This window comes from Candoia aspera, chromosome 9 (assembly GCF_035149785.1).
Source record: "Candoia aspera isolate rCanAsp1 chromosome 9, rCanAsp1.hap2, whole genome shotgun sequence".
NCBI lineage: Eukaryota > Metazoa > Chordata > Lepidosauria > Squamata > Boidae > Candoia > Candoia aspera.
The window spans coordinates 19487931-19504770 of NC_086161.1; the positions used below are offsets into that span (position 1 = coordinate 19487931).

The following is a 16840-nucleotide window of genomic DNA, read 5'->3' on the forward strand; positions in this document are numbered from 1 at the left end:
CACAATAGTGCAATCAAAGCCCCACCTGGTTTTTTTAAGTGATGCACATAAAAAATAAGCAGAATTTCAATTGCGGTGTTCAATTAATCAATCTATTTATTTATTTATTTATTTATTTATTACAGTTGCAGACCAGTACAAGCAGCATGCTTAGTGAATATATATAAATCTATCTTAATAGATAATAAACGAAATAAAATTCAAGACAAAGTTAAAATACATCTATAAAACAACCTAACTAACATCTATGAGTGAGGTCCAGGGTTCAGTCTATATTTAAACTATAAAATAGACACTAGAATGATATAATAACTTCTAAAATTACAAAGAAGTGACTTTGTGGTGGCTTTCATCTTGACCATTTTGGCCACACCCTGCAGATACCCCTGAGTGCAGAGAAGCAACATCCTAGCTGAAAACACTGAGCTTGGGTCAGCATGTGTGTCTCTGAACAGCAAGTAAATATGGCAAATAGTTTTAAGGGCCCATCATAGGGGCAAACTACATGAGATGTTAAATATGACTTAGCCACTAATAATGCAGGAAGTTTTAAATACAAATTGCTTCCACGGGGTTGTAGAAGCAGCTGTTTGATGGAGGAGCAGGGAAGTGGTAGAAAGGAATGTAATGTTCCTCTCCTACTGTTTATGACGATGATGCTGATGCTGAGGCTATCCGTTCAATCGTGCCTGATTCTTTGCGATTCCATGGACCAGCTCTCTCCGCCTTTTCCAGTCTTGTATGGCTTCTTTTAGTTGTTTTATGCTCTGGCTGGTGTCAGCCTTGATAGCGTCTAGCCACCGTGTTTTTTGGCGGCCTCATTTCCTTTTACCGCTGGCCATTCCAAGCATAACTGCCTGTTCCAGTGAATTTGATCGCACGACACAGCCAAAATAAGTAAGGCAGAGTTTTGTGATTTTGCCCACCAGCGATATGTCTGGTTTTATATGCTCCCAAGCCCTGATGAATGGGGAGGGTTAAGGTAAGATCTGGCAACCTACCTTGCAAAAACCTTGCCACGAAAATTATATGGAAAGGCTCTCCTACTGTTATGATCGGGTACATTCTTATTCTGAAACAAGAATGTTTCAGGGGGAGGGAATCCCCTATTGGAAGTGGTGAACTATACATTTATTGGAGGTAGATTTGTAACACAGTGAGCTACTTTATGCTGTGTCTACCAAATAGGAAGTACTTTGCTGTTCTTACATTTTCCCTTTCAAAACTTCCTCAGCTGGTGCATCTCAAATTCCCTGAAAGCTTAGCTCTGGCCCTTGGAGCTAAAGCAAGGCAATTCAGTTTTGAAACACAGAATTCTAGACATAGAAGATCCATTGGATTATGCAGCTTGCCCTGACATATTTGTTAACAATGGTTTTCCAAAGTACAAATCGACCTGTTAAATTCAGGAGAGCTTTAAGCCTCTCCCCACAGCAGCATTGGAAAGGAAGTGCAGGAAAAACCCCTTTGCTGAAGAATGGTGTCCCTGTGATGTGGGTGCAATAGAAACTGCAGTCCTTATTTTGTCATACTGCCAGTTCCATAGGGAGTCTGTTGGCAGTTGACTTCCCTGCTCCTCTTTAAATTCCCAGGGAATTCTGACTTACTTTGTTTACATTAGACAATTCTGTTTCCCTAAGCATTGGTAAGTTGTGTTAGCTGGGTATAAACTCTGCCTTCCTGTGAGCTGTAACTGTTATGGTTATGCAATGTTTTACTATGATGGGTCTTTCCATTTTTGGTCTATGACCATAATCACACCTGTTCTGTCCGTTCCTTCTATCCCATCCCATTCCAATTATAAACCACACCTTGGAAAAGCTGGATCTCAAAGCTACTGTTGGTACCAGTGCAGGTTCAGAACCAGATGTGCCCTCCTTAAGCACTGAAAGCCCACAGCACTTCCTGTTTCAAGCCACACCTCTCTTCTTAAGTCACTGCATCCTCTAAGCCTGTGTTGATTAAATCTGTCTGTCTAGCACACTCACCAAGGCTTTAAACTCCACGGATGGATGGCTCCTTCTGCTTGTGTTATGGTCCTAGGTGCCCTGCGTGCTCTCTTTGGCTTGGTCTAGTGATGCATTTCTTTACTGTCCCCACCCTGCCACACAGGTGCTCCACAGCTGGCAGTCCCATGGCAGGCCTCTTGTTTACTCTTGCAGAGGTCAGAGGACTTTTGCTGGGCTCAACAGCACCTTCCCCGTCTTTCTGCTTGCCTTGACAAACCTCAATGTAGGCTAGCTGATAAGGAAGTACCCATTTTCTTCTAGATGGAATGATTTTGAAGATTGTTCGCATTCTTGCAGAAATGATCGGTGTATTGTGTGTGTTCTGTGTGGCATGTAAGATGGAGCAAGATTTCCACCCCCCTCCCCACCTTGCTTGAGTAAACCATGTGTAGCCAGACTATTTTAATGCTTGCTAGGATCTCAGAAAAAGGAGACAATGTTGGGAAACCATTACCTGCTTATGTTGTCTTGTGTTTCAATGTTGTGTTACTTTTGTATCACTGCAACAAAGGCATCATCAGTCTGGGACAACGTTTGTCTAAGCAGATTCCAACACAGACCAGTCCAGCTCACATACATAAGTGGCAGGAATTCATGCCATAGAAATTGCTGAAATACCAATTAAAAAATTATGGTTCCTGTTTATGGAGCTGCATGCCATGTTGACAGTGTTTAGGCACTGAGTAATGGCTGCTCAGGCTTGGATTCTGAGCAGTATTTTTTTCAAAGCTGTGCTCATCTGTAAAATAACATGGCAGTCAGTTGGATTGATTAGCCTGCTCTAAGTTATGTGCTGTATGGGATGAGTTTAAGATGTATACAATCTTCCATCTGCTTGATCCCTTTCCTCCTCTCCCACAACCACTTCATGATGCACCATTGTTGCCTTCCAGCTCAGAAAATGTCTCTGAGTTCTTAGTACAGGTAGTCCTCGTATAGTGACTGCAGTTAAAGCGGTGATGAGAAAGTAACCTTACGACCAATCCTCACATTTACGACCTTTGCAGGTCTGTAAAGCAAAGGAAAGCTGAAGTAAGATCACAAGCACTGTAGCGATTTCACTTAGCGACCACTTTGCTTAACAACCGACTTGCCGGTCACTGTTGTGGTTGCTAAACAAGGACTACCTGTAAGTTCTTGCCAAAGACCTTGAGTAAACCAAGCTTCTAACAGACATAGTTGATGAATGGCACTCTCCCATGCTGGTAACTGGGGAAGTTTCAGCTAGACCAAAAGCCATTTAGTTGGAGTTGGGATATGATTTGATTTTTAAAAAATAAAAACAAGGCCCATAAAGCTTCCAAGGATTCCTCCAGCGACCAAGAAGCCAGAACATTCCTAGAATCAAACTCAGCCAAGAGGACCTCAGGGGCAGCAGGGTGAGTACCTTGTTCTCTTTTTCTTTGTTCTAGTTTAAGGGGTCAGCATCCCTGGGTTGGTTTGGGAAAGGGGCTTATGCACTCCTACCCATTTCTGCCCCACACCTCCTATAGCTGCCAAGGAGGGCAAAAATAAAACCAGAAGTAGAGGTCCTCCTGAAGCCCTGTAAGATGGGAGCTTTTGTCTCACAGTCAACAGATCCCACAGTATGCTTGACCAGCAAGAGTTAGTTTAACCTTCCGGATTTGTGCTGGGGTTATTTAACTGGGTTAGAGGGCTTGCACCATGATCTAAGCACCTTGAGCAAATAAGGCCATTAAGTACCCAGGTTCCTTTCTAGTCGGCATCTTGCCTCATCCCTAGTAGATAAATCATAAAGTAGATGTGGGGGTGGAATCAAAAGTACACGACGAGGAACCACGCAAGCTTCTGGGTAGCACTGAATTGTAAGGCCAAAATGGTAGCCATAAAGAAGACAGCAGAGACTGATACAAAAGCAGGCGTTTTATGCCATAGGGATGCGGGCTTGTCAAACTTCCATCAGTTTATCTGTAGGTGGGCATGAACTGATCGTCCTGACTTAAGGACCTCATAATTCAGTTTTATAGCAACAAGCAGCATTCAGTGATGTGACTCAAGGAGGAAGCTGAACTTGGTTTTCCCACCTTAAGTGCTGTGCATTTGTTATCCATTCTCTTATTTAAATATTCTCACTGTCCCTCTTTTAGCCCTAAAAGGAGGCATGAATACCAATATTGGTACTGATAGTCCTCGCTTAATGACCACAATTGGGACTGGAATTTCAGCTGCTAAGCAATGCAGTCATTAAGTGAATCTGACCCAGTTACGACCTCCTTGCAGCAATCATTATTTATTTATCTATCAAATTTGTCACTGCCCATCTCCTCCAAATGGAGGGACTCATTAAGTGAACCACACAGTCATTAAGCGAATCATGCAGTTCCCCACTGATTTTGCCTGCCAGAAGCTGGCTGGGAAGGTTGAAAATGGCAATCACATGACTGCAAGACTCTGTGACAGTCGTAAACGTGAACTGGTTGCCAAGTGCCCAAATTGAGATCATGTGACCACAGGGATGCTGCAATGGTCATAAGTGTGAGGACCTGTCACAAGTCAGATTTTTCAGCACCATTGTAAGTCCAAACCATCTCTAAATGAATGGTCATTAAGTGAGGACTATCTATAGAAACATTTGGGAATTAGGGTCCCTGCGGGGTGAAATGTTTTAAGATATATCTGCACAGATCACCTCTCCCGCCCTACAATCCCTGCAAACAGCTCACTACTCAGTATATCCAGTGGATGGGACTCCCAAGCGATCCACATCAAAAATGGAAGATAAGTGGATGTCAGAGCTATGGCAGGGCAGAAAATTATTTCCAGTAGGAATACGTGCAGATCCACTTCCACGTAGCGTTGTTTTTAACCCCCGTGTTTGTAGATGTGGGTCCTTCCATGGGATGAGAAGCCCATTTCCGACAAATGCCATTAAAAAAGTACTTTTACCTATTTAAAGGGGGAAATAACTATTTGTATTGGTAATGTAGTCACCACCTTTCAGTTCTCCGCAACTCAAAAGCTTGCATATTCTTACATCTAAAAAAAATTCAGTGTGCTACAGGAAAGAGCAGCAGGACTTTTTTTTTTCTTGCATCCTATCCGTAGCAATGGGGAAAAGGGAGTCTGTTTCGTGCCCACGAGAACAGTTGCCCCATCATTTGCTACTGTTTCTAATGGCAGATCAATGGGGGTTCCTCATGTGGCCTCTTTCATCTGGAGCTCGATTTACTTGTGAACTAGCAAAGGGGACTGTCGTTTGTCTCGTCCTTTGTGAAGAACACCAATGTGGTCAACTCCAACAGACTCATAATGGATGGAGCTGGTGGCCCCATCCCCTTTTTCTTTCATTTTTAAAAGGAGGAGAAAAACAACAAAATCCTTTTGTCACACATCAGACTTAAATTTTGCTAAAGATAGGATATCCGTCAGGCACGAGAGGTTGATAAGAAGCCCCTGGGTGTGTTATATTTTGTATTACTATTTATATCTCTGTATACCATTATGCCGGTATCTGCCAGTGGTAGTCTGTCATGGTGACTATGCAGGATCATATCAGCTTTCCCCATCTGGTGGACAATGCCGGCTGAGGGTAATGGGAATTGTAGTCCAACACATCTAGAGGGTATTGGGTTCAGGAAGATTGGATGACGTAAATCAGTAAAATTTAATTTGTGTTGGCAGGTATTGAAAACATGAACCCACAAACCATTTCCTTCCCTTTTGTCTCTTTTCATCCAGTTGTGGTATCACATTTTTGACCTCCACTGAAAAGATGAAGCCAAAATTGGATTCCTTGTCCAAAGATGTTTGTCACTCCAGTTTCAGAGTTCATTTCTTTTACTAAGTAGCTCAGTAACTGAAAAGTAATTCTAAATGCACGTTGACACAAGGGCTCTGAGCCAGTTTAAAAAAGCAACTCCAGACCCCTGTGATCTCACAGTGTTGCTGAGTTTGAAAACTGGCTTAATTTATTTTTGGCTAACCTGCAATGTAGCCCAGATTGGAGGCAGTGGGGAGCGTTATCCTTGTTTTTGCAACTCTGCAGCTCTGCAGGTGGTTCATGTTCCACTCAGATGGGTTGCCTCAACTTTGTTCCCAACTTCTGAGCTTCAGCGACTCAAATAGTTCCTCCATGAATTTTCAGGTTTTGTTACTCTAGTTGAGAGGAAAATATAACAATTGAGAAGTATTTTTGCAAAGAGTTCCAGTTCTTGCAGACTAAAAGAGCAACCTTTACAGGTAATCCTCGCTTAACAACCCTAATTGGGACTGGCAACTCTGTTACTAAGTAAAGCAGTTGTTAAGCAAAAAACGTGACCACCCCACTTAGTGACGGCACTTCCAGCAGTCCTAGTTGCAGTCATTAAACGAATGACCCGTGGTCATTAAGTGTGACATCATGTGACTGTGATTTGTGACTTCCGCTGGGTTCCCCATTGAGTTTGCTTGTTGGAAGCTGGCTGGGAAGGTCGCAAATGGCAATCTCATAACTGTGGAGATGCTGTGATTATCATAAGTGTGAGGATCGGTCGTAAGTCACCTTTTCCAGCATCATTGTAACTTCGAACAGCTGCTAAATGAATGGTCGTTAAGCGGGGACTACCTGTATTCAGAACTTGTCACTTGCTCTTTCCCACGTCAGCTGCCACTATAGCCTATAACCATGGTTAGAAGTATTGAGGAATAGCTTGGTTACAAAGTAAATGACATAATATTCTGCCACGTTCATAGCTTGATGGAATTTTTAATAAAGGAGGAATGATAGTTTAGTAACCCAGCCATTTAATCCCATGACAAACACTTAGGGTTGTTTGTTGTTTGTTTTGCAAGTGACCACAACAACACATGAACTAAAAATAATTTATTTCATGTCCTTTTTGTGTGAAATTCACTTGGCAAGACCCTGATAGCATGAGGCCTTTTCCCAGGCTTTGATTATTCAGTTAGAGAGACACAGAGCACTGGTGGTTTGACTGGGTTCTTAACACGTGCTCCATGTTTTGAGGACAATCAGCAGCTTGAAACTGCATTTGAGGAATTGGGGAATAGAAACAGTGCCATGTGAAAGTGCCCTTAGACTCTCTTGTAACCATCCCCAGATTCTCTGGGCTCCAGGTACATTTAAAGCCACAGTAGAAGGAGGAAGAATAAGTTAGTGCTTTATCCCAGCGAGGACAGATTTGTGCACATATTTGCAGAGAAGTTATTTTTCTTAACACAATGGGAACAAAATAATATGAAGGGTGTTGTTGCGTGATGAAGGGAAGCTAAGCCCACTTGTGGAAGTATTGGGTAATATGAAAATCCCACTGAGCAAAGCAGGAAGCGACCAAAAGATAGGAGGAGATGGTAAGCAAGTCACTCTATATCATTTCTGCTAAATGAAAAATAAGACTGAAAGTGCTGCAGGAACCTGGTGCTTCTCTGATGATTCATCAGGAAAACTTGTCAACATGCTGGCTCACAAATTCAGCTTCCAGGTAAGATCCCTCTTTACGTGACTGTTACATTCTGGAATACAATTTAGATAGTTGTAAAACTATGGTATTTATCAGCAGGTTCCCCAACACACTTGGGGATCAAAGATTGTTCCAGGTTAGCATTGTACAATACTGCTTAAAATGGGATTTGCCTGTTTGTTTATCTTTTGGTTATGTTTATATTTCCTGTAATTCATTTGATTTGCCTGCCAGTGTTTATCCCTGTCTGCAATTCCGATACGTACCCTCTTTAGGTTTCCTTCCATTTGTGTGTTTCTGTGCTTTGAGCGGCACACGCAGTGGAAGTGTGTACCATATGTGTTTCCCTTATGCTGTGGGTGTGTAATTAAGATACTATATCAGAGGCTGAAATGGTACTTGGTTAGTGTCATTTCAAGATCAAAGTGTCTCATAATGGGATATGATGCTTGATTAGTAGTAGTGAAGAGCACATGTTTGCATAAGCTATTTTTCTGAGATATGTGCAGAGAAAAGCTGGCAGAATGTGAGCCACTTCCTCAATGAACATTGCCACTTCTGGGTTTATTTGTGAAAAAGTGAGTTCTTTAAATGAGGAACTTCCAACGTTCAGGGTGAGAAGAGCCTTGACCGCAGATTTACTTGGGAATAACCCATCAGCTGCATTGGGATGCATGCAGACTGCTCACCCATGGGGATGGAGAACTCTGGGAGTGCCAATCCATGGGCATTGTGCAGCCATTACAATTTTCCCACTAAAGATGGAGAAAATGATGGGAGCGATGGGAAGGGCCAAGAGAATTACAAATGATGAACGGTAATGTCTAGATTGCTTGTATAAAATGCTGTGAAGAAACCCAGGACGATTTTATGATAAAAGCCTTGTCTGGCAGCCCCTGAGGGTTACTTTGAAATTGTATAGAGTATGGAAGGCAATTGCACTTTATTTGTCTGATTTGCACCTGATGTTCCAGCAATAAAAGCCCACATTCAGCCCAGCAGATGCAGAGTCACAGAGTCTTCTGGAGTGGAGGGGGGAAAACTCACTCTGAAAATGTCAGCTGGCAAGAAAAGACTTGCTGTTCCAGAATTTTAGTGAAAGTTGTGCAGTTACAGACAAAATAGAAAGGCAGGTCAGGTCATTGGGACCTCCAGTAATTGAGTTGCTACTCTAACCATGACCAGTTTCAAAACAGCTGCTGAAATGTTAATGTGGTGAACAGGCCTGCCTCTCCTGGGCTCAGGTATAGCCTTAGTCCTGCCTGCCAGTTTGGATCACCATGGTAATTCAACTTTTAGTTAAAAAAGGGCTTCCAACGTAGTTCTTGTCCCTTTGTTGTCTCCTGCTGCTGCTTCCTAGAATCTAGAGTTTTGCTAGGAGGACTTGCTCTGAGGCCTTAGTTGGAAATCTCAAGTCTGTATCCTTGGGATCACTCCCAGAGTCAACCCTTGCATTGCATCCCAAAGCTTCTGGACAGATAAATCTGCTGGTCTGATGAGATGGAGTAGTCTTTTCATCTTCCCAGAATTCTTGGCATTTGGACCACATTCTTCCTGGATCCCAACACTCTCTCTATTCTAAACAGTTGGATCACCCATACCGAAGTTGCCTTCCTCAACTAGCCATCACTTTTGAAGATTATCCAGAAGTGTTAGAACTGTGGTTTATCTTGAATCAGCTGTTAAGTTCCTTTCTGGCTTCTACTAGATTTTAATGCTGCTCCGTTGTGCAGTCTCTTTTCTATAACTGTATGCCAACCTGTGCCTTAGCTTCTTCTTAATTTGGCTGTTTCTGGTATCTACTGTAAAAGTATGGCCTCTCTCCTGCATGCCCCTCCAACTGATTATTTAAGAACAACTTTATTCCCCCATCCATCATCCCTTTACACTATCATGTGGACATTCTCTCTTACAGTTTTTTCATCTTTTTTCCCTGTCTCATTTCAGGAAGGATTCAGCCACCCAAAATGCGTCCTCCTGGCTTGAAATATCGCCTGAAGAAGCGCACAAAAGCCTAATAATGAACTTGGCTGCCATTCTGTTTGTTTCTCAGGAACTCCAAAGGACCCAAATCGCCAATGTTCCTCTTTCCCCAGGGACAGGGAGAACTTCCTTTCCTTGGTTCTGTGTTAAGCTTGGAGTGTTTACTATCAAGAGAATGGCCACATTCATTCCCTGACAATGCTCCCCAAAGTCTTACTTGACTGAACTGATAGCTGTTTTTTTAAAAAATAATAATAATAATAATAATAATTAATGCCCTGAAATGTTTAATTCCTCTGGTTTGTCATGGACCAGCTGATTTTGTATTGCATTTTTATTGTGTCTGTGACATTTACTGTTGATAAGTAAAGAGGGACGCTTTGTCCTGTTCTCTTTTCTGCATCTCCTTGTTGTCACTGTGTCTGTTTTTAAACTCAGTCATCTGTTCAGTAAGCAGGTAATGGTTATGCCCATTCTAGATGTAAATGTGACTTCGGCTGTTCGTTGGCTAGAATTGTGGGCATGGTTTGGCTTTCTCTTACTTGCCACCTTTCGGTTGAATGCTGATTTTGCTGGTTATAGATTTATTTCTAGATCAGCTAGGTGTGGCTAAGCGTACGAGCAGCCTGTGGCTTTATAGCTTGCTTTTACGTGGAAAAGGCAAATTCTACGAAAAGCTTGGAGCAGTGTAGCAGCAGTTATTGAGACATGGCCTAAGAACAGCAACCACCGTTTATTTTGGGTATGACCAAGAATAAGATGAAGAGGCAAACAGTGGTAGGAGAAGCCCAGTTTATAGCATTATCAGAGTCAAGTGCCAGGGAGGAAGTCAGGCTGAAGTCCTCTTGACACTCCATTATTATCTGCAGATAATTTGTAGAGGCGTGGGGAAATTTGAGTGTGTAACGTCTATGGACTAATAAAACAGAAAAGTGACTATTCTATTCTGCTTATTGAATAAACTGGCTCCACATTTCACTGAGTTTTACTCTCCCACTGAAGAAGAGGCTGCAAGGAATGTGGTAAGACATAGATTTTAAGAAAGAAGTTCAAATACAGGAAGATACTGTCTTTTTTTTTTTAATAACTGAGCTTATGTGAATGTAGTCCAGTTGCCTGCAGTGATCATGTCAGTCAGTATGGGGCAGTCTGCTAAGCAATTGACACTTCTCTCCTAGACAAAGATGAATGTTCGAAGGATAATGGGGGATGCCAACATGAATGTCTCAACACTTTTGGCAGCTATGAGTGCCAATGCCGCAGTGGCTTTGTGCTGCATGACAACAAGCATGACTGTAAAGAAGGTATTTCACCTTATTTTCTTAATGAAAAGGGCTCCCATTGTGAGTCTCCAAAGACTGCTGCCTTTTCTAAAATCCATATGCAAAGAAAACTATTTGGGTCAAGCTGTCTGCTCTATGGATACTCTCCATATCCATGGCAATACATTTGCATCACGTATCTTTGCAAGAGACGCTCCTACAATCTAGATCAGTGTTTTTCAAATATGGCGTCATGAAGACGTATGGACCTCGTAGATTGGACAGGTACAGTGATAGAGCGCAGCCCTGTCTGACTCCTCTTCCAATAGTAAACCTCTTGGTATTACCAAATTCTGTGGCTTCTTGGTTATTGTCCAGATTCCTTATCCGAAGAATCAGATGCCAGGCTATACCCATTGCTTTGAAAGACGTCCAGGGTCTTGAATGATCAACACAGCAAAAGCTTTGGAGCAGCGTAAAACAGAATCGGAGTTCTTTTTGATACTAGCTTGCTCTTTCCATCATCCACTAAATGTTAGCTATATGGCCGTGCCGTTTTTTTTCCATATATTTTGGCAGAGGATTATCATGATCTTTCTTGTTTCTATACTCTATGGTAGTGTTTCTCAACCTTAGCAGTTTTAAGATGTGTGGACTTCATGGCTGGCTGAGGAATTCTGGGAGTTGAAGTCCACACATCTTAAAATTGCTATGGTTGAGAAACACTGGAGTAGATTATCCGTGGAAATAAATAGTATGAGTTTTCACTTATTTTGGAAAGCATTTGTTTGTAATATTTATCATTTACGTCTCCTGAAGCCTCAGAGGTTTCCCCAGTCTGGCATCCTTCAGTTGTGCTGGGACCAGAATTCTCTTACCAGATGACTATTCTGGAAATTTGGGAGTTTGCATTCCACAAAGCACTGGAGTATGCTGTGCTGCAGAAATCACAATGGCTGCCTGATACAATTTCAAAACAAAACCAATATTCAACGTTCTTAACCTTATTAGAGCTCATCTTAAAATTAATAGAGGGCAAGTAAAATTTTAAAAATTGTTCTAGGAGGGAACAACATAAATGCTAAAGTGTCTTCATTAAAAGTTCTACAGAATATTGAAGGAAATACTGTCTGTTGGACAATTCATCCCATGATATTTTCTTGTCAGGAAATATCAGACAATTAATGGTAGAGGATATGCTTTCCATGCAGAAGATTCCAGTTTCAGTTTAAAAGTTTCAAGGTTGCAGGTCTTGAGAAAATCTCTCGCTGAGATGCTATAAAATAAAGCCAATACCGACCTGATAGATACATATGGTTCAGGTAAATAAATATGGTTCAGGTGGATAGATATGGTTCAGTAAGTATAATTAAACCTGGTTCAAGGACACTATCTTTCTTTGAAGTCAAATTTGGTAACAGCTCAATATAGTGACACTGCATTTGAAGGAAAAATGCAAACAGGATTGATTTAGAAAGGAAATCTTTTGAAACTTGTCTACTTACAAATTTATTTTTCTTATAGCTGGCTGTGATCACAAGATGACATATATCAGTGCAACCATCACCAGCCCAAACTGGCCTAATAAATACCCAAGTAAGAAGGAATGTACCTGGGCAATAACAACTACACCAGGACACCATATCAAACTGGTAAAGTACCAGGAAGAAGATAGTAAGATAACAATAAATGCAGATATTAATAGATTCCAGTCTTATTGCCATAATGGACTATGATTCCATGCTGTGCATCAAAGGAAAGAAAGTCATTCTATTGACTATAGAAGAACAAAATAAAATTATTAGGGAAGCGAAGTCCTAATTTAAGCATTATCTGAACAATGTGACTACTTGTTACTATCTATAGTCCTCCTACATCACTTCATTAATACAGAAAACTTCTGCCCACATGGCTTTTGTGGATTACGTGATTTTAAATATGATAGTGACATCCAAATTTGCAAGCATTTTAGTACAGTTCAACAGCATTCCCCAAAATTATATCAACCAGAAGTGTCACATTTCAATTCCCACAACAACATAGAACCATAGCTAGGTAGGCATTATGGAGCTGAAGTCCAAAGCATCTGAAATGTACTGAGATTCCACAACTGGTGTTGTTAGTCACATCTGGCATCTCTGGGGAATGATGACTATAACCACAGGATGGCCAGCTATTTCATTTCACAAGTTCTGTCCTGCAATGCTCTATCCCCAACTCAAAGTAATTCTCCAGTAAAATTAGTTGCTGACAAAAGTATTGTACATGCACTGTCTTCCTTTGGGTTTTGGTGGAGGTTTTTTTGTTTTGTTTTTTTGTAATCAGAAATTCTTTTTCAGACCTTCAGGGAGCTGGATATTGAACTCCACCAAGAATGCACCTATGATCACCTAGAGGTTTACAATGGAAAAGATGCTAAATCTCCTGTTCTGGGGCGATTCTGTGGATCTAAAAAACCGGACCCTATCAACTCTACTAGCAACAGGATGTTCCTCAGATTCTTTTCAGACAGCTCCATTCAAAAGAAAGGCTTTGAGGCAACATATACATCAGGTAACCCTCAAGGCTAGGTCAGTATTAAATTTTGGCAGACCTAAACCAGAACAGTAGTGAGGAAGGCCTTATAAATAAAACTGATAGATGCCTCTAACGTTCCCATCGTCACAGCTCAAGCTGTTAGTAGATCAGGACCGTCACCCTTCATTGTTCCCCACAATAAATACATATGTGTTTGGGGGAGCATCTTTGTGGTATTTTATACATTACATTTTAAGTAGATGCTAAAGACATTGCATTCTTCACTTTCCCTTCATAACGTTAAGAATAATGAAATATATTAATTTGACTAGCTGGATATTGAGCATATACTATGAGAATATAGTTAATTGACAAAATGCTTTAAAAACAAAGGTGCAGAGGTTGGGAAGGGTTTCTTGCTGACACCTCCACTGCCAGTCAGAGCAGAAAACAGTTGTAGAATAGCTTGCTCCAATATAAGCCAGGTTCTATTACTTCTAGTAGTTTTTCTCCACTAAGAAAATCCTAGAACTTGTGTTCCTGAAGCTAGCAAGGCTCAGCTGTTGCACTGCATGCCCACCAGGAAGGGACCTTCCTCTTTCTTAGCTTGTAGGCTTCTGTCCCTGCCCCCTAACCCAACTTTGGATGTACCAAGGTTGGTAAGGTATGTATGTCTGTTTTGTTATTTCCAGAATGTGGGGGCCAGATGCAAGCTGAAGTGAAAACCAAGGACCTCTATTCCCATGCGCAGTTTGGAGACAACAACTATCCTGGGGGCTCAGACTGTGAATGGGTGATTGTGGCTGAGGAAGGCTATGGAGTTGAGCTCATCTTTCAAACATTTGAGATTGAGGAAGAGGCTGACTGTGGCTATGACTACATGGAACTGTTTGATGGCTACGATGGAACAGCTCCACGTCTGGGACGTTACTGTGGCTCTGGGGTAAGATATTTTATATTGCATGTTTCTCTCCCTATTACTTTGCATGGAAAACATTACTGCACAAACATGGCACAAAAATGTGATGGCAGAGTTCATCCTGGCCTTTGAAAAAATGGGTGCAGAATATATGAAAATCTTAGGCCTTGGGATTTTGTTTTTAATCGTATGGCATAGCAGTTCGGTGTTCATGCTGCTTTTTCTTGCTGGGAAATCCTTGTGAGGTCCAGCAGCCAGCTGCGTAGACTATTCAGCCATGACAAGTCACGTTGTCCGGGGTGCACCACGAGGAGGCTAGTCTCCATTGCAGGGAGTTGGGCTGAGAGGGAGGGACTGGCCCAAGGTCACCCAGCCGGCTTTCATGCCTAAGGTGGGACTAGAACTCACAGTCTCCTGGTTTCTAGCCCGGCACCTTAACCATGAGACCAAACTGGCTCTCAGGCCTTGGTATAATTCACTGTGATGAATTGGTGACACACCAGTATCCCTTGGTGATCAGAATTATGTTTTCTGCAAAATTGTTGATGGTTTGCAGTGTTCTTTTAAAAATCTGGAATCTCATAGGTAGCTAGGAGCATTGGTACCATGTGGTATGAAAACAGAGGCAATATATTCAGATACTTCCATTGTTATGGAATCCATTTCTTTATGGAAAAATGGAGCATCAAAGTATGTGTCTTTTGGCTAGGAGACAGAAGATACCTGGATGCAATTTGTAAGGTCTGTCTATGTAGATTTGGTCTTGTACTTCTTGAGGAAATTCTTTCAATGGACTGTATAATTCTTTTTTTTACCTATGAAATCAGCCTATAACATGATGTTCTGGAGACTTAATACTTACCCTGTTGTAAGAGTGACCTGATTTATATCCATGTCAACAGCATTTTGTTTCTTGGCTTTCTTTATGATGATCAGTGTTAATTTAAGGCTCTAGGTGTTACCTCATTTGGTACAAATTACAGGGAATGGGGCTATAAAGCAAAATTATCAGGGCTGTATGTCACACATGTGGCCAGTGGTGGGGATTTTTTGCTTGCTTGGGGATTAGTGGTCCAGGGGTTATTTTACTTAAGCCCATTTTTATTTTTACCTCCTGGTTTCATGTGTTTCTGGTCTCAAAATGAAGGAAAGAACGCTGCCAGTTTTGAGCAATTATGGTACCAAATGTTGGAGATGTAATGAAGGAAGTCTGGAGGCCACTAAAAAAAAAAAAGATTGTAAAGACTGTGTGTAGTCCTGGGACCACAAGTTATCGCACCTTAACATTTCTCTCCATCTTCCCTTTCTGCTAGCCTCCAGAAGAGGTCTACTCTGCTGGTGACTCCATGATGGTAAGATTTCACTCAGACGACACCATCAACAAGAAGGGTTTCCATCTAAGGTACACCAGCACCAAATTCCAGGACACGCTGCACACCCGGAAGTGATATCCCAGCCACCCAAACCCCTTCAAGTGAGAACAAGCCTTCCATTACTTGAGGGACAGGTTTCCACTGTTTGGGAAAAAAAAGACATCTATGGAGAAAATTCACATAAACTGGAAGGAGAAATACACAGTACACCTCAGAGTGTGAAACACTCACACAAAAATAAAGGTGCTGTCAGCTGCTCATGTGGACTAGATTTGGGGAAGTGGGGGAATCCTTTCATTTAAAAAGAATACGTCCATTTCTGTGCCTCTTTTCTTTCTTGAGCAAAACATCTCCAGGACTAACCACTTTGCAGCTTTCTTCTGAGTTTTGTCTCCCCCAATCCTTGTGGTTATGGTTTAAAATAAAGGCAGGCATTTTCCTCTACAGACTCCATAAAGCAAGTTTACCAGCAGAGATGTCTGAAAACGCAGAACCAAACATAATGGAGCAGCTACCGTGTGTGCGGAAGCTGTCTGTTGTAATGATGTAATAAACACACTTCCATGTACGTCTAATGAGATGCCCATCAGCCTCTTTCAATCTTTACCATTTGTGATTTTTTTAATTCTTCCATCTCCAAGAAAACAAAATGTAACTTGAAAAAGTTCTTGCTCCTTCATTAACTTTTTTTAAATTAAAATTTGAATTGAAACAAAAGCAAAATGTGCATTTCCCGCTTGTAGAGTCCAATCTAAAAACAGAATAAGGGCCACAGGCAGAGAATCCAAATCTTGTTATTTCTGTGGGTAGAATCTTCCTTTTCTGGGGTGCTTTCACATTCTTAGGACTAGCAATCAGTACATTTTATCCTTCATGGGTCTTCAGGGAGGGGGAAGATCAAATAAATGATAGGAAAACAATAGTGTTGATTTCATTTGCAGCATATATTCCTAATATATTCCAGGGTCTTGGTTTCATTCAACTTCATTTCAACCCCCACATATCTGCCATGGTCATCAGTCATTATCAATTTTGGTTGTAATTGTGGGTTTATATACAAAACAACAACCATTCTTTTTAACTTGTCCCCACCTAAATAAATTCTTGATCTAGATTTTTATGAATCAAATATTATGTTCATCTTATGAAGTCCAAGAAAGGATCCTTTTCGAGACCACCAAAAGAGATCACATACAGGGACTAGCAGAAATTTTAATCTAAATTTCAACATGTATGGATACCATGAGTTTTGCCCCTTTTTCCTAGATGTGTCTGAGAAACAAGTGCTGAGTCAACATATGCAATCAGGCTGGGAGTTTGCTGGGAAATGAAGGTTGGTCAAAAAAGGCTCACAGCA

At 41.4% G+C, this 16840-nt stretch overlaps 1 protein-coding gene across 2 annotated transcripts in view; it reads left to right on the forward strand.

Annotated features, from left to right (window-relative positions):
- The window catches only part of BMP1 (bone morphogenetic protein 1), a 148005-nt gene extending 131412 nt beyond the window's left edge, over positions 1–16593 (forward strand). The window contains exons 16-20 of one of the 2 annotated variants that reach the window (XM_063311214.1): positions 10591–10716; positions 12199–12326; positions 13014–13227; positions 13884–14134; positions 15424–16593. In XM_063311214.1, the coding sequence (XP_063167284.1) occupies positions 10591–10716; positions 12199–12326; positions 13014–13227; positions 13884–14134; positions 15424–15558 (854 nt within the window). In that variant the 3' untranslated portion in view covers positions 15559–16593. Of the gene's footprint in view, positions 1–9376; positions 9815–10590; positions 10717–12198; positions 12327–13013; positions 13228–13883; positions 14135–15423 lie in introns of those variants that run through there. The other variant, XM_063311215.1, reaches the window with a different exon arrangement.
- Positions 16594–16840: the final 247 nt, after the last annotated feature.